This window comes from Armigeres subalbatus, chromosome 1 (assembly GCF_024139115.2).
Source record: "Armigeres subalbatus isolate Guangzhou_Male chromosome 1, GZ_Asu_2, whole genome shotgun sequence".
Lineage (NCBI taxonomy): Eukaryota > Metazoa > Arthropoda > Insecta > Diptera > Culicidae > Armigeres > Armigeres subalbatus.
In genome coordinates this window covers 24,728,864-24,746,878 of record NC_085139.1, presented here as the reverse complement: position 1 = coordinate 24,746,878, position 18,015 = coordinate 24,728,864, and the positions used below count along the sequence as shown (strand labels likewise).

Below are 18,015 nucleotides of genomic sequence, written 5' to 3'. Positions count from 1 at the left end.
GGTATTCGGCCTAACGGCCCTTCCCATACCCGACCATCATTTGATTTGCCTCTGAAAAAATATTTATTTAATATTTAATAATTATTTCATAACAATTGTCATCTGACATCTGTTGTCTCAATGACTATAAGGGTAAAAGGGTAAAAATTATCGTTATCTAATAAAAAAATGCTCATGACCATCAATTTGCAGTTGTATTGCCATTAGCGCTGTTTGAACACTCATTGAGCCTTGGGACTGGGTGAGAGTGAGTGACGCATTTCAAGTAGAATATTAACAGACAGTCTCGCTCTTGTTTGACGACATTCAAACTCGAGCTATTTCTCTGGCTAAATGCTAACATCTAGCTCAAGCTCATCTTCCACTCAACGAGGAGTTTATGACAAGCTTAGAAATGTGAATTTAAAATTCAGAAAAGATATGTGAAAGAAGAAATGATAAATTAGAAGTGATTCGTGAAAATGGTATGTAATATGTGTAAGACGAGAAGAGATGAGGAAAGAGTAAACCATAGAAAGAAAAGGTGACCAGTTTATTCTCAATCAAGTTGCTACAACAATTTTTGTCTGACTTCTGCTCGGGAAGTTAGAAACATGAAATACGAACTGGGCTGTTCGTAACATCATAAAGATGAGTGTAAGAAAAATGGAAAGCTTAAGGTATTAGTTAAAATTAAGATATGAGAAGCGAGGAATGACTGATAGTGGAGAAGTTTTTAGTTTGAAGATGTATCCGAAAATGAATAAGAAGAAGTAATGGAAATATTAGGAAGGTATAAATAAAAAGTAAAAAGTGATAAATGGGAAGTACCACACAAGAAGTAAGAAAACAGAAATATGCTTTTTTTGGTGGTCACTCGTATTATAAGATTCAATATAAAGTTTATAGGCATAGGATGGCAAATTATATCTTCGTCTGCTATCTTAAGATAGCTCAACAAATTTTAGGCATGTCCATCAAGTTGCAGTTATTATCAAGTTAAGAATTTCAGAATAGCATCGAGCAATATTTTTTCTATTTTATTCGTTACTAGCAGACCCGTCGAACTTTGTTTCGTCTAAAATTGATTTATTGTCTGATTAGTTCTCGAGTTATGCAGAAATTGCTGGTTCATTTGTGTGGGAGCCCCCCTTTCCAAAGAGGGGATGGGTCTCAAACCATCTTAAGAACCTTCTCCGGCCCCAAAAACCTCTGCATACAATTTTTCACGCTGATCGGTTCAGTAGTTTCCGAGTCTATAAGGGTCTGACAGACGGAAATTCATTTTTATGTATATAAAGAAAAAAGATAAAGATTTTGTGTTCTATTTGATATACGACTGTTGAGCATTTATACTTATAGTCATGTCAGTATGTCACGAAGCAAACCCAGATGATAATATCATTGCATTAATAGTATTGATGTTAATAATATTAACCAATTTACTAATATTTTTTATATAGAACAAGTTTTTAAATGTAGGTAGTGAAAAAGTGCAAAATAATTCAAAACACAAAACACAAAATTGGAAATTTTGAGAACATGCTGTCCTCGATCTTCTCATGAACCAAAAAGTTATCAACTATCAGCAATTTATTGCAGGTGATTAGTTATTCATTAATATTCTTCAAATTGCAGTCATATATAGAGTACAAATTGGAAAAGTTATTTTTTGAACAAACGTCTTGTATTTATTATGAAATCTTTTTTGCGAAATTGAACATGATTTTAAAACCAGTTCTACTTCCGAAATTCCGACGACTTCCCGATTCATGAAAATATTTCAAACACATCACAATTTTTACTTTTACCATCCGCCCAACACCATCTGGCCAACAGTCAACAAGCTCAAGAAGAAAAAAACAACCCATTCCGCAGCAGAAAGGTCAGTAACTGGCATATCCAAGCCCGAACCCACCGCCACCATTGGCACTGCACTAGATACCGGTTACAGCAGTGCGCGCGAAGGAATCACTTCTCAAGTTCATCACCCAAGTTCACTTTCATCGGTCGTTTACTCGTCGCAGCACATAGGCAGGACAAGAGAACCAGAGCAAACGAGCGACTTGACATCCGCGCACCGTAGGTAGAACTAGCAGCGTTCGGGCAAACAATTTTGGCGATCCGCGTGCTCTCCCTTTGTTTTGACGCTCTCGCGCAAACCTGTTGTTAAGCGGTGGACATGTACTAGCTGTAGGTCCCACCGAGTTATAGAGCGATGTGCATTGCAGATCGCCAAAACCAAAAGCATTTTTGCGAGTAGGATAAACGCGGAAAACGCGACCCATGTGCCGCTGAACTTGCCAATTGGCTGTTGCAAACTCGATCTTGTATAAATTGACTGTGCGAATTTTGTTCCAGCACAGTTCGATCGGTTTCATTGCTTAGTGAACAACTCCCGATACTAACCATGGCCTTCAAGGTGAGTACTGATGATTCAAAACGAGATTACTATCAAATAATTCATTCGGTTGTGTGAATAACATTGAATATTGTTTTCATTGCAGTTCGTTTCCTTCCTTGCCCTGGTGGCTGTTGCCCAAGCAGGAATCATCGCAAGCCCAGCCCTGTCCACTTATGCTGCCGCTCCAGCTTTGTCCTATGCCGCTCCAGCTTTGTCTTATGCCGCCCCAGTGGCCAAGACCATCTCCTATGCTGCCCCCGCTCCTTTGGCATACTCCGCCCCGATTGCCAAGACTGTCTCCTACGCCGCTCCTTTGGCCACCAAGACGCTCGTCGCTGCCCCTCTGGCCAAGACCGTCGTCGCCGATGAGTACGATCCAAACCCACAGTACTCTTTCTCCTACGGAATCTCCGATGCTCTGACCGGTGACCAGAAGGAACAGCAGGAATCCCGTCAAGGAGACAACGTCCAGGGATCCTACTCGCTGGTGGATGCTGATGGATTCAAGCGTACCGTTGAGTACACTGCCGATCCAATCCACGGATTCAACGCCGTCGTCCACCGTGAGCCTCTGGCCGTCAAGGCTGTTGCCCCAGTTGCCTATGCCGCTCCAGTTGCCAAGACCATCTCCTATGCTGCCCCAGCCGTGACCAAGACCATCGTGTCCCAGCCAGCTTATGCCAGCTATGCCGCTCCTTTGGCCACCAAGACCATCGTGTCCCAGCCAGCTTATGCCAGCTATGCTGCTCCTCTGGCCACCAAGACCATCGTGTCCCAGCCAGCTTATGCCAGCTATGCTGCTCCTCTGGCCACCAAGACCATCCTGTCGCAGCCCGCTTATGCTAGCTACGCCGCCCCAGCCCTGTATCACCACTAAGCAAAACCTGAAACTGTTATCGACTGTTAAGACTGTGTTCAACTTATCTTTAAGAAACGGAAACAAGCAATGAACAATATTTGAAACGAAGGTTAATTGTGTTTTCTAATTGCGAGGTGAATTGATGACATTTGTTTTTCGAAATCCCTATCCTTTATCACTGTTAGTGTGCAATGTAAATAATTTCCAATGATGTCAATTCTATTTTTTTTCCATTCTTAGAACATGAGAACGTTGGCTTGTTATGCTTCTGACGACAGGAAAAAGTGTTCCAAATATTGAACTATAAATGGGATAGATCATTTCGTCTCGAATTGATGCGAAATAACTCATGCAGATTGTTTGTGGGATTTTGTAGCATTCAGAATAAAGACGAAAAAAAAAATGGGATTGTACAAACTTGTCTTACGACAAGTGAAGACATTACACTAAAAAGCTCAAAATAATTTTCTTAACGAATTCCTTCCCAGCTCATATAGGGGAAATGTTCCGATCTCCATCTCACTGTACATATATCCATCTCATCACTAAACAAAGAAATACGCAACCAAATTCGTCACTTCTTTTTGTCAACATGCGTGCTCACTGCTGAAAAAATCACAAAAATAATAAACAAACCAAATTCCTTTCCATTGCTTTGTTTTTGATGGGATGGAAATAGGAGCTATGAGATGAAGTGGAGAACCGTTCCCCTAGTTTAAGCAGAAACGATTCCAACAAAACAAACAGCCTAAGTTAAATCACGCAGACACTCTAGTAGATTTTATAAGGCAATGCATGCATGCAAACGCCTCACCCCCTGTTCGAAGCCACCAAAAATTCAACAACATGCAGCCAGAGGAACTGGGATATGAAAATGTTGAATGAAGTATAGAGATACTAGTAAGTTTGTAAATATATGTTTCACTTGACTTTTAATAAAATATCCATTTTTTTCATTTCATGCTTAACATTTCTCCTCCTCCTAAAATGTTATTCTGCTCGATTTCTGGTTGTTTTTTTTTCGATCGATCAACTTCCAATAACCACACGTAATCTGTTATAATGTTGCAATTGTGTTGTGCTAAAATATAGTGCGAACATGATGATCCAGAAAGTTCCTTTCTTTTTATCAACAAAGAAACAGAATCCGAACAAATTCAAATCCTCTACTAGATCCCCTACCAGAGCATTCAAGCCACATTGACTAATAAAATACATTCCAGCACTCGGAAAATAAGTTGAAACTTGAACATTTTGTAACATCATCGAAAATTTTCTCATTCATGTTGTTTTAGAGAAATATCAGAGTGCAGAATTGGCGGATCATCCAACCATATGCTCGGGTAACTGTAACATGTTGAACAGCACAGAAGTGGAAGCCCAAGTTTTTTTTTCTGGCGCCTAACCTTGCGTCAAAGATTTTAAAGTATTTTAAAGTTAATATATTATATTTGCTTGCGTCTTAGCACATAACAAAGCTTGATAAAACTAGTGAACTTTTTCCCGTTTCACTGTTATAAACTGACCATAGATAAAAGAAATTGCATTTGGATTATTGCAACATTCACGCAGCATTTTCAACGCGAATCAAATAAAAATTCCCCCACGCACGAGTAGATTGTTGACGTTTTCCGGTTTCTGTTGCGCAGCCACAAGAACGTTCGAATGCAACTTATCGATTCGTTGATTGATTTTGCTAATTGATAGTTTTCCGCCCATACTTCTATCATAGGAATATTGGAATGATCATAAATAGCAGGAGTAATCAAAATGTATTGAACTGCGTACAGTTCTCCTACTTGCTTTATTCGAATGAACATAATAAAGGAGCTTCAATTGACAGTAACTACAACATATCACTTGAGCAATTATTGAACAATTATCGCGCCAGAGGAAATACAATATCATATTTACATTCAATAGAACTTACTTCAATGAAAACATATTATTTTTTTGCTTGGACAAACTATTATATTGAATTCTTGTTACTTTCCTCTCAAAACCGTTTACAGAATATAACCAGGCTTGTAAACAAGTCTTCGAAGGTGGCTTGCATAAAACATATTTTTAAATAACTTTTACTTACTAAAATTGTAGATAAATCACACTTTTTATGTTTAACTTGTTCAAAATGCATCACATTTCGAAAGATTAGATGTTTGTGATCCATTTTGGACCTTGATTGACTAGTAATTCTTTTTATAGGGTTAACGATGGCTGTTCTAAAATGCTCAAAATCATTGATTTTACGACATTTTTTTAAGTATATCTCAAAATCTCGACGTGTTAGAGTAAATATGAAGTCAGATTCGGATTCAGCTAGCAAAAATCTTTTAGGGACAAATTTTTGGTGTTTGGATATGTATTTAAGGTCAGGTCAGGAGACATGACCAGATTGTTTTAGGATATTCTGGGTCATCCAAACTGTCCATGAGTTCAGAACTTGCAATCTACAACCATGACTCTAGCTTTTTTCGTCATTCCAAGCTTGAATATGTATTCAAATATGTTCATAACATATTCGTGAAGACCAAGAGACATGGTAAGATGGTTTTGGGATATCCTGAGTTATCCAAACTGTCCTTAGGCTCAGAACTTGCTATCTACAGCCATGACACTAGCTTTTTTCGCCATTAGAAGCTTGGATGTGTATTCAACCATGTTCGTCCATATCAAACTCCAGAAGACCAGAAGATATGGTAAGATGGTTTCAAGATATTCCGGGTCATCCAAACCGTCCATGAGGTCAGAACTTGAGATCTTTAGCCACCACTCTAGCTTTTATCGTCGTTCCAAGCTTGGATATATATTCAATCATAGACACAACATATTCATGAAGATCAGGAGACATGACCAGATGGTGGTAACTGTAGGTAACTGTAAGCATTTAAAAATCAGTACATGCGACTATAACGCTGTCTTCACAGTGCAAACATGCTTTCTACAGGTTCATACAGCGAAATATAGTGTTAATGGTTACCTGGGGTCTCCGTCACTCAAAGCTCCATTATATCGGTGGGCTTATGGTGGGCCCGCACAATCCAGCGCCAAAATTCGCTTTAATTAAAAGTGGATGGGTGATTGTTGATTAAATAGGTTTTATGTAATCTGAATGTAGCTTAATTGTTGTCATAATTGATTTTTTATTGTATTGATTATGCATTAGGCTTTACGTTAATGTTGTATTTAGATTTATGTTATTCAATAAGACTAAACAAAGTCAGCTGGATTTAAACAAATAAACAAATAGACTCAAACAAAGAAAATGAAAGAAGAGGGGTCGGAGCTCCCAATAGTGGTGTTGGATTGCGTGGATGCGCTCAAATTACCCCACCAGGGCCCAGGGACGTGAGAAACTCTTGTTTACAAAAGCAATATTTTGCCCTTTTCAAATGTTGATGCCGATATATGCAACTGCAATAACCACATATATATATAGTAACGTTAAGAAAATATTTCTTAGAAACTGTAGATTTATAGTCCAGAATATAATAATAGTTTTGATGACCCAAAACATCTAAACTATCTGGCGATGTATGTTATACTTCCAGGAGATGTAATGGGTGTGGTTGAACACGTAGGCCTCCCAGATAGTATAATAGGTATAATTAAATGCTTATTGAGGCTTTGAGTACCGAAAAGAGCTTCTAAGCAGCTGTAGATCTCAAGTCCCGAACTTAAGCACAGTTTGGATTGCGCAGAATATCTTTAAACGATCTTACGATATCCTTTGTCCTCCCGGGATGTGTAATGGATATAATCGATTGCATATTGAAGCTTTGAGTACTGAAAAACGATTTGCTTGCAGCTGTAGATCTCAAGTTGCTGGCTCAAGTACAGTTTGGATGACGCAGAATATCCCAAAACAATCTTACGATGTCTGTTGATCTTTCAGGAGATGTAATGAATATAACATAGTGCATATCGAACCTCTGAAACAGTCATTTTTAGGAATTGAGTACATTAGAACAACAAATGATTTTCACTGTAGGCCACACATTTATTGGATGCCGATGACTAAAACGTTCCATTACACGACTTCATCGTGGTGACCTTCTTCGGTAGTTTCGAATAATTGGTGTCGGTTTTTTCGTTCTGATACCTTACAGGGTAGGGATTGCAGGATCCTAATACGACGTTGATGAAAACCTGTGGGATCCTTTAGAGTGTCCGTTGGTGCGTTAGATGAATGCTCCTCTCGTGGTGTTGTTTTATAGAAGTGGATTTGAAAGTGAGTGTAAGGCAATATTTGTGATGGTATAAATCTCACGACCATTCTTCATGTCTGCCGTATCCTAACGAAACTATCAAATCTATTCCTCCCTCCCGACGAACTGTTAGAGAAATTCATGACGAATTTCAAGAAGAATTCCTGGAGAAATCACTGGATGAGATAGTAAAGAAATTGCTGTATTCCTGAAGAAATGTTCAACAGCGTAAAACCTAAATTATGCTTATTGCCATTAATGCACAAGACATGCAAATAATATTCAAAAAAAGGTATTGTCACCCACCGACAAAATGATAATTTTGAATGGCGCCGATGCGAGCGTTAAAAAATTGGATCGGCGCACAGGTTTGGCCAAATGGCCCTTTCTGCTAACAACCGTATGGCAAAATGACTTGTTCGGCAAAATTGCCTTACGGAGAAGAAAAGAACAAAAAAGGTTTTGAACCATTTTGGAAAATCCGTTCAGTTATTTGATAAGAGTTATTTATTTTATTATTATTTTATTATTAAAAAATGATAGCAGGTTGGAAAAAGTCCTTACCACACTTACGCGCAGGAAGCAAACTTACTCAAATAAGGAAATGACTTAAATATCGTACGGTAAAATGTCAACAGCTTTGTTATTGAAAAACACAACCATTCAGTGACCAATTATTGCAATTTTTATAAACATTATTACGCGGATGATCTTGACTTTCATTCCACCCGTACACGAACGTCGTTGCAACCTGATTCCAATTGTTACATCATTAGCTACATACGGAGCAAAGTCAATGTTGGTCAGTCACCGCCAACGCCAGCGATTCAGTGTGTGCCTTTAGTGGCGGGCGCGCTCGCGCGCTCGTGGGGAGGGAGTTGGTTCAGTTTTCAACAGATCCGACCGTTTTTGCATCAGCCAAATTCCAAGCGCAAATGGCAATGTCTGCTGCACCAGAAGGATAAAGGCGGAAAGCTTATGAAATCAAGTTTGCGAGAGTTTTGATGGGGTGGGTTTTTCTTCGTACGATATCGTCCCGATGGTAGTTGGTGGTGCCGCTTAGTGGTTAGGACAAATTCTTTTTAGTATAAAACAGGCGAAATGTTCTTGGTAGATCATAGTGTGATCAGTTCTATCGCAAAGACAACACCAAAAGGAACCATCCCAAGAAAATGGCATTCAAGGTGAGTTAACTCGAGGAGAATAGTTTAATGAATTCTTTTAAACGAATATTGGTTTTACAGTTTGTTACTTTCCTCGCCCTGGTGGCCGTTGCCCGTGCCGGAGTGCTTGCCCCGGTTGCTTATTCTGCACCTTTGGCCTATGCTGCCCCAGTTACCAAGGTGCTTGCTGCCGCTCCAGTTCTGCAGAAGACCATCGTTGCCGATGAATACGACCCCAATCCACAGTACGCATTCTCGTATGGAGTTTCCGATTCTCTGACCGGTGACCAGAAGTCCCAGCAGGAATCCCGCAGCGGAGACGTCGTCCAGGGATCGTACTCGTTGGTCGATGCTGATGGACTCAAGCGTACCGTCGACTACACTGCTGATCCGATCAATGGATTCAATGCTGCTGTCCGTCGTGAACCACTTGCCATCAAGACGCTTGCCGCCCCAATCATCGCTGCCCAGCCTGCCTATGCTGCCTACGCTGCCCCAGCTTTGACCAAAACCATCATTTCCCAACCAGCATTGGCAGCTTATTCCGCTCCTCTGGCCACCAAGACGATCCTGTCGCAGCCAGCTTACTCCGGGTACGCTTCATCCATCTACTAACGCTAAGTGATGTGACTGATTGATCTCTACTAGTCTGCATGCTAATGGGATATGTTATTTACCTAATTTATTCGACAATAAATATTACATTGAATAGATGAGAATTCATCCAAAAATGATTTAAATGGTTTTAGTTCTTCGCAACGAATAGTTCAACTTGACAAAATTTCACGCAGAGCAGTCCGTTTTTGAATACAATAGAGTAAGTGAATTGCGAAGCGGAAACTTTCACCTACCTATTGCTGATGGTTTGACTTTCGATTTTCCTCCGATCTTGTCGATAAACGAATCTGGAATTCTTTTACTACGTTGATTATCGCCGATTTGATCATATTCAACAATATTACCATTTTGACGATCATTCCAATATTTTCTTGTACTGTTTGATCCTCGGGTGATCCATATTGTGAGGGTGAGGTTTATTAGAAATTGGGTAACCCACTTTCAGCGTGCATTGATGACAGATATGGAAATATCATCCGTATAACGGTTCGATTGCCAACATTGACTAGTGAATAGCAGGCCATGACTTTGCCTCTTCCCTCGTCGGGCAACGAACGGAGTTGTACGTTCGATAAGACAGCACACAAGCGATTTAAACTAACGGATAGTGTGATTGGGACATTCTTACATCGGTTTCGACTTGTAATGTCGAATTCGCTCTGGAAAAGCGTCGGATTGAATGATTTTCTAATCGGTTTCGATTGCGATGTCGAAGGCGCTCTGGAAGAGCGTCGTAATAAATTATTTGCTCATCGATTTCGACTTGTGAATTTTGTGATGCCGAAGATGCTTTAAAAGAGCGCCGGATGGAATGATTTGCTCATCGGTTTTGGTTTGTGTTGTCGAATGCGCTCTGGAAGTGCGCTGAATTAAAGAATGTGTTGTGCTTTTTTTTGTCTTTATTATCGAGACTTTTAGCCCGAGGATGGCTCGTCTCATGTTGGAAACCTCCTTTCAAGAGGTTCGGAAGCCTCCTTTCAAGAGGCTCGGAAGCCTCCTTTCAAGAGGCTCGGAAGCCTCCTTTCAAGAGGCTCGGAAGCCTCCTTTCAAGAGGCTCGGAAGCCTCCTTTCAAGAGGCTCGGAAGCCTCCTTTCAAGAGGCTCGGAAGCCTCCTTTCAAGAGGCTCGGAAGCCTCCTTTCAAGAGGCTCGGAAGCCTCCTTTCAAGAGGCTCGGAAGCCTCCTTTAAAGAGGCTCGGAAGCCTCCTTTCAAGAGGCTCGGAAGCCTCCTTTCAAGAGGCTCGGAAGCCTCCTTTCAAGAGGCTCGGAAGCCTCCTTTCAAGAGGCTCGGAAGCCTCCTTTCAAGAGGCTCGGAAGCCTGCTTTCAAGAGGCTCGGAAGCCTCCTTTCAAGAGGCTCGGAAGCCTCCTTTCAAGAGGCTCAGAGCCTCCTTCCAAGAGGCTCGGAAGCCTCTTTTCAAGAGGCTCCAGGCCTCCTTTCAAGAGGCCTGGAAGCCTCCTTTCAAGAGGCTCAAGCCTCCTTTCAAGAGGCTCAGAAGCCTCCTTTCAAGAGGCCTGGAAGCCTCCTTTCAAGAGGCTCAGGAAGCCTCCTTTCAAGAGGCTCAGAAGCCTCCTTTCAAGAGGCTCAGAGCCTCCTTTCAAGAGGCTCAGAAGCCTCCTTTCAAGAGGCTCAGAAGCCTCCTTTCAAGAGGCTCAGCCTCCTTCAAGAGGCTCCAGCCTCCTTTCAAGAGGCTCGGAAGCCTCCTTTCAAGAGGCTCGGAAGCCACCTTTCAAGAGGCTCAGGAGCCTCCTTTCAAGAGGCTCAGGAGCCTCCTTTCAAGAGGCTCGGAAGCCTCCTTTCAAGAGGCTCAGAAGCCTCCTTTCAAGAGGCTCGGAAGCCTCCTTTCAAGAGGCTCGGAAGCCTCCTTTCAAGAGGCTCGTAAGCCTCCTTCTAAGAGTATAAGAAGCCTTCTTTCAAGAGGCTTAGAAGCCTCCTTTCAAGAGGCTCAGAGCCTCCTTTCAAGAGGCTCGGAAGCCTCCTTCAAGAGGCCTCAGAAGCCTCCTTTCAAGAGGCTCAGAGCCTCCTTCAAGAGGCTCAGGAAGCCTCCTTTCAAGAGGCTCAGAGCCTCCTTTCAAGAGGCTCAGAAGCCTCCTTTCAAGAGGCCTCAGAAGCCTCCTTTCAAGAGGCTCAGAAGCCTCCTTCAAGAGGCCTGGAAGCCTCCTTTCAAGAGGCTCAGAAGCCTCCTTTCAAGAGGCTCAGAAGCCTCCTTCAAGAGGCTCGGAAGCCTCCTTTCAAGAGGCCTGGAAGCCTCCTTTCAAGAGGCTCGGAAGCCTCCTTTCAAGAGGCTCTGGAAGCCTCCTTTCAAGAGGCTCGGAAGCCTCCTTTCAAGAGGCCTCAGAAGCCTCCTTCAAGAGGCTCAGGAAGCCTCCTTTCAAGAGGCTGGAAGCCTCCTTTCAAGAGGCTCGGAAGCCTCCTTTCAAGAGGCTCAGAAGCCTCCTTTCAAGAGGCTCAGGCCTCCTTTCAAGAGGCCTGGAAGCCTCCTTTCAAGAGGCTCAGAAGCCTCCTTTCAAGAGGCTCAGGAAGCCTCCTTTCAAGAGGCCTCGGAAGCCTCCTTTCAAGAGGCTCAGAAGCCTCCTTTCAAGAGGCTCAGAAGCCTCCTTTCAAGAGGCTCAGAAGCCTCCTCCTTTCAAGAGGCTCAGAAGCCTCCTTTCAAGAGGCTTGGAAGCCTCCTTTCAAGAGGCTCAGGAAGCCTCCTTTCAAGAGGCTCAGCAGCCTCCTTTCAAGAGGCTCGGCAGCCTCCTTTCAAGAGGCCTCGGCAGCCTCCTTTCAAGAGGCTCGGCAGCCTCCTTTCAAGAGGCTCGGCAGCCTCCTTTCAAGAGGCTCGGCAGCCTCCTTTCAAGAGGCTCGGCAGCCTCCTTTCAAGAGGCTCGGCAGCCTCCTTCCAAGAGGCTCGGCAGCCTCCTTTCAAGAGGCTCGGCAGCCTCCTTTCAAGAGGCTCGGCAGCCTCCTTTCAAGAGGCTCGGGCAGCCTCCTTTCAAGAGGCTCGGCAGCCTCCTTTCAAGAGGCTCGGCAGCCTCCTTTCAAGAGGCTCGGCAGCCTCCTTTCAAGAGGCTCGGCAGCCTCCTTTCAAGAGGCTCGGCAGCCTCCTTTCAAGAGGCTCGGCAGCCTCCTTTCAAGAGGCTCGGCAGCCTCCTTTCAAGAGGCTCGGCAGCCTCCTTTCAAGAGGCTCGGCAGCCTCCTTTCAAGAGGCTCGACAGCCTCCTTTCAAGAGGCTCGACAGCCTCCTTTCAAGAGGCTCGACAGCCTCCTTTCAAGAGGCTCGACAGCCTCCTTTCAAGAGGCTCGACAGCCTCCTTTCAAGAGGCTCGACAGCCTCCTTTCAAGAGGCTCGACAGCCTCCTTTCAAGAGGCTCGGCAGCCCCCGGTGGAGGGCGTCGCCAGCCTCTTTTCAAGAGGGTCGAAAGCCTCATTTCAAGAGGGTCGAAAGCCTCCTTTCAAGAGCATCCTCCTCCTTTCAAGAGGCTCGACAGCCTCCTTTCAAGAGGCTCGACAGCCTCCTTTCAAGAGGCTCGACAGCCTCCTTTCAAGAGGCTCGACAGCCTCCTTTCAAGAGGCTCGACAGCCTCCTTTCAAGAGGCTCGACAGCCTCCTTTCAAGAGGCTCCACAGCCTCCTTTCAAGAGGCTCGACAGCCTCCTTTCAAGAGGCTCGACAGCCTCCTTTCAAGAGGCTCCACAGCCTCCTTTCAAGAGGCTCCACAGCCTCCTTTCAAGAGGCTCGACAGCCTCCTTTCAAGAGGCTCGACAGCCTCCTTTCAAGAGGCTCGACAGCCTCCTTTCAAGAGGCTTGACAGCCTCCTTTCAAGAGCAAACAAAAAAATGGCATACGGACATCACCCCTAAGCAGAATACATCTCATCCACCCTAATGTAACGTAACCGCATCATTCGTCTCCCAGATGCGAAAAAGTTTCGCTGCTTCAATTTTATTTTGGCTATTCGCGAAATGCGTCTGTATAAAACCGCTTTTCTTCTTCACACATTTTAAACTTCTACACAGCATGTTGGATGATTACACACACTGTTCTGGCTGAATCGTCAAATGTGCGATCCAATATCGCACATAAAAATCACCCATCATTACTTGCGACTTACCTCGTGAGGAATTTGGAAAAAAGACAAAAACAATTCACAGAATGCTTATCAAGCATGATCAAATCAAAATGTCTTCTTCTTACATTTTTCTGATTAGAATATAGGTGCCACATTTGCAAATATTTCAAACATCATATTTTTTTATTGGGTATTGAACAAAAAACAATCCAAACGTATGATTTTAGGATGAATTTTTATCTATTCAATTTATTTTCTATAATTAACAAAGTTGGTTATATTCAACAAACAGCTTAATGGTCACATGGTCATCAGTCTAATATTTTAGTAGTAGGCCGGTTGAGATAGGATGGATTTGGCAGCCAGAGGAGAGCCATACGAAGCCAAAGCAGGGCGCGACAGGATGGCCGAAGAGACCAGTGGAGCGCCGTAAGAAGCCAAAGCAGGCCGCGATAGGATGGATGAAGAAGTCAAAGGAGAGGCATAAGAAGTCAGAGCCGGCCGGGACAGAATAGCCGAAGAAGCCAGGGGAGAGGCATACGAAGTCAAAGCTGGCTGCGAAATGATAGACTTGGTGGCCAGAGGTTGAGAGAGAATAGCCTGGGAGGATAGAGGAGACAGAACAGACTGTGGCAGGATGGTTCTAGCGGCTAGAGGAGCGGCATACGAGGAAATGGCTGGTTGCGACAGGATAGTTCTGGTGGCCAGAGCAGGCTGCGAGATGATGGTCTTGGCTAGTGGAGCGGCCAAAAGAGGCTGGCCGATGGATTTGGCAGCTAGAACTGGGGCGTTGAGCGGTTCACGACGGACAGCAGCATTGAATCCCTGGATCGGATCAGCAACGTAGTCAACGGTACGCTGGAGGCCATCTGGGTCGACGAGCGAGTAGGTTCCCTGTACGACATCTCCGCTACGGGATTCCTTCTGCCACTTTTGGTCGCCGGTCAGGGCATCGGAAACTGCGTAGGAGAAAGAGTACTGCGGGTTGGGGTCGTATTCGTCAGCGATGATGGATTTCTGCAGAACTGGAGCGGCAGACAGCACTCTGGCAACTGGAGAAGCAATGGCCAAAGGAGACGAGTATGCAGCTGGTGCCAGCACTCCAGCATGGGCGACGGCTACCAGGGCGAGGATGGTTACGAACTGTTGAAAGAAAATTTCACTGTGTTAAAATCGTACAGTTGTAATTGATGTCCAAACAATTTTACCTTGAATGCCATTCTGCTAAAACGTTAACTGGATGGTGTTATGCAACTGATTGAACTAGTCGAACTGTGGATAGCGTAGAACAATTGACTCATTTTATACTGAAATTTAATCCAAATAATGTGCACATTATCGAAACAACCGAGGAAATTCTACCCCACCCAAAACAAACATAGTTCCTCTGAATTTCACCTTGATTCTACTTGCACAGAAAGTAGTGCAAAAATTGGGTGATGCAAGCTCGTTCCGTCGGAGTTCAACCCAAAAGTAGTATAGGAACGTTAACTGTTGGTCATATCACTCTCTTCTCGGTTTCCATTCGGCCATTTAGTTTCTTCTACATGAAAAATATGATGTAATAACATATAGCAGGTTACGTAATAATGTTGAGAATCAACGGTTCAGATCAAATCGAAAAACAAAATGCTAAAGTTACTACAAATTGATAAATGAAAATTATGAAAGTCTCATATTTATCGCTTTTTTTGTAAACATAATCAATGCATAATGCTTTATTAATAACAATTAATTACAAAATAAATTCAAATTCAATTTCTTTAGTGCAATTTTTCTTTAATTGAAACTTGTAAACTGATGCAAAACACTGAAATTACTAAACGGTTGAAAATATTTAGGGATTTAAAGCTATTTTTTTAACACATTGGCACGGAATGAAACGCAGTTTAATCGAATATAACCAAAAGTTTTTATTTTTTTACATTATTATATGTTTATAATAAATTTCAAATTATTTATAAATCAATTCACATATTTTTCAAATTTTCATTTATGATTGTTCTTTTATTGCATAACATGTCACATAATATTGCATCATATTTTTACCGTACCGTGGAGCCACTGCTGACTGGCAGTGGAGCCACCAGTGCCAGTCACTTGGGTTGCGCCTGCAACGCATCGAGTGCAATTTCAATCGAGGGGGCTGTTTTTGCATCAGCCAATTTTCGCACTGCTTTTGGGCGCAAATAGAAGCAATGTGAAAATCGAAAGAACCCAGTTCTTTGGGGGTGGGGATAGGATTCTCTAGCAATTATCAATGATGTTGTTTACAGTTTAGGTCAAATCTACTAAGTATAAATTGGACTGAATTTTCTTCTAAGAGTACAGTTCGATTTCTTCTACTATTCAGTTAACATCCACTTGTATAATTTTGTACAAAATGGCATTCAAGGTAAGCTCAGTAGAAAATCACCAATAGTTGTATCATTCTAAAACGTTTTTTTATCAGTTCGTTAGCTTCCTTGCCTTGTTGGCCGTTGCCCACGCCGGAGTTCTTGCCCCAGCTGCGTTGTCAGCTCCTCTAGGCATTGCTTCCCCAATTACCAACGTGATCTCTGCCGCTCCCCTGCTGCAGAAGACCATCCTGGCTGATCCCAACCCACAGTACTCATTCTCCTACGCAGTCTCCGATGCCCTGACCGGTGATCAGAAGTGGCAGCAGGAATCCCGCAACGGAGATCTCGTGCAGGGATCTTACTCACTTGTTGACCCAGACGGCCTCCAGCGTACCGTTGACTACGTTGCTGATTCGATCCAGGGATTCAATGCTGCCGTCCGTCGTGAACCGATTGGTGTCAAGGCTATTGCTGCCCAACCCCTCCTCGCTGCCCCAGTTGCCAAGACCATCATTTCGCAGCCTGCTTTGTCCAGGACCATCCTTTCGCAGCCAGCCATCTCATCTATCGCGTCTCCTCTGGCCGCCCGGACCATCATTTCGCAGCCAGCTTTGACTTCATATGCCTCTCCTTTGGCGACCTCTACCATCCTGTCGCAACCAGGGCTAGCTTCGTTGGGCTCTCCCCTGGGTGCCAGGACTATCCTATCGCAGCCAGCTATTTCCGCTTATGCCGCTCCTTTGGGAGCCCGGACCATCATTTCGCAGCCAGGTTTGGCTTCGATCGCATCTCCCTTGGCCACCAAGGCGATCCTGTCGCAGCCAGCTTACTACTAAGCGATGATCTGCTATTACATTGCCCAAACGTGATATGACCAAAATGACTGTGTAAAATGACCTGCCTTATTTATAGCTAATAAAATGTCGAATAGATGAAAAGTCATCCTAAAACTAAAATCAACGCTTGTTTAAAATATTCTTTATCCGAAATGTGGAAAAAAATTCCCGGAGTTGTGGGTTTTCATTTTTGTTTGACATATACATTCACATAATATGCCATGATCAAATGCTCATGCAAATATAGTTTTAAGGAAATTGTACCTACCAATTACGGTCGACTTTAATTGAAATTCCCCCTAAAGTGCCGTAACCTGAAAAAGTGACGTATACGACGTTCTCAGATTACGGCAGTAAAAAAATTAGAAAATTGCCAAAAGAAATCATGGTATGAGCAAGAGTTGAAGTTAAATTTCCCTAAATAATGCAAATTTTCCATGAACAATTAAAAATTTGCCACAAAACAAAAATAAATTAGCACTTTTAAAAGCAAAAATTGCAATTGTGAAAGAAGAATTTTCCATGAATAAATACAAAATCCATTGAATAAAATACAAAATTTCCATAAATAAATCAATATTAACAATAAACAATTACGAAATTTTCCACAGAATTTTTTGTTGGAACTCACCTTTATTCCATGAAATAAGAATTGGGCTCCATTTTTTAGGATTTTTCCGGAGACGAGCCAGCCTGTGGCTGAAAGTCTTCTTAATAAAGAAAATAAAAAAAGTTTTAAGTATACACTTCTACAGAAGAGTCTGTATTAACAAATGGATAAATTTTCTCAATATCATCCATATAAATGATAATTATAAATTCAATAACAGCTAGCAATAATTCTCCATAAATAACAGTTATTTTTCACGAATTATTACCAACATGGATAACCAAATATTAGGATACGATTTGTACCTTCGATTATGGATTTAACATAATCAAACAGCCAAAAACAACTTGCATACTTGTACAGCCAAATGCCTTCGAGTGAATTGAATGTACAGTACATATTTGCTTAACTACCCTCAATAAAGCTTAACTACCCTCAAAAATCGTATGGGATGCAAGCAACCACTGGACAATGTTGTTTCGGTTCCAATTTTCAACGATACCAAAGATCGTAAATTTTGGCTTTATCTGTCGAGAATTAGACCTGATGTCTAATGACGCCATGGTTAAAGCTAATTTAGCTTTGGACGCTGATTCAGACGTAATCAAACTTGTTGCTAAAGATAAGGACATAAGTACGCTGAATTTCGTTTCCTTTAAAATCGGATTGGATCCGTCACAAAAAAAGCAATGCTTTGAACCCAAACACCTATCCTGAAGAACTTCGATAGTTTGAGGATTACGCTTCTCAAAAATTTCGGGTGCCGATGAAAACGAGGAAACCAATGACGCCACTAATTATTCGAGATACCTCTCCTGCTATTACCCATATCCCCTCATCAAAGTCGAGCCGTTGCCACCAGCGTTCAACAGTCGTCCTGGTCCTGTGGGATATACCCCGTTAGGCATAAGTACGTTAGGCATAAAGACGTTAGGCATAAGTACGTTAGGCA

General features: G+C 42.7%; 5 protein-coding genes across 8 annotated transcripts in view; 3 read left to right on the top strand and 2 right to left on the bottom strand.

The window, feature by feature from the left end:
• Positions 1-18,015, bottom strand: part of LOC134222808 (papilin) — a 386,402-nt gene that overhangs the window by 173,702 nt on the left and 194,685 nt on the right. The window lies entirely within an intron of this gene.
• On the top strand, positions 2,243-3,350 carry LOC134222735 (cuticle protein-like). The gene is made up of 2 exons (XM_062701901.1): positions 2,243-2,401; positions 2,487-3,350. Exons 1-2 carry the CDS (start codon positions 2,390-2,392, stop codon positions 3,258-3,260), a joined length of 786 nt encoding a protein of 261 aa, XP_062557885.1. The 5' UTR covers positions 2,243-2,389; the 3' UTR covers positions 3,261-3,350.
• LOC134222750 (cuticle protein-like) lies at positions 8,486-9,347 on the top strand. The gene is made up of 2 exons (XM_062701913.1): positions 8,486-8,634; positions 8,695-9,347. The coding sequence occupies exons 1-2, from the start codon at positions 8,623-8,625 to the stop codon at positions 9,226-9,228; spliced, it is 546 nt and encodes a 181-aa protein (XP_062557897.1). The 5' UTR covers positions 8,486-8,622; the 3' UTR covers positions 9,229-9,347.
• On the bottom strand, positions 13,497-14,886 carry LOC134222729 (cuticle protein-like). The gene is made up of 2 exons (XM_062701895.1): positions 14,487-14,886; positions 13,497-14,421 (listed from the first exon to the last, which is right to left on the bottom strand). The coding sequence occupies exons 1-2, from the start codon at positions 14,496-14,498 to the stop codon at positions 13,603-13,605; spliced, it is 831 nt and encodes a 276-aa protein (XP_062557879.1). The 5' UTR covers positions 14,499-14,886; the 3' UTR covers positions 13,497-13,602.
• LOC134222743 (cuticle protein-like) lies at positions 15,585-16,596 on the top strand. Its single transcript, XM_062701907.1, has 2 exons — positions 15,585-15,673; positions 15,731-16,596. The coding sequence occupies exons 1-2, from the start codon at positions 15,662-15,664 to the stop codon at positions 16,451-16,453; spliced, it is 735 nt and encodes a 244-aa protein (XP_062557891.1). The 5' UTR covers positions 15,585-15,661; the 3' UTR covers positions 16,454-16,596.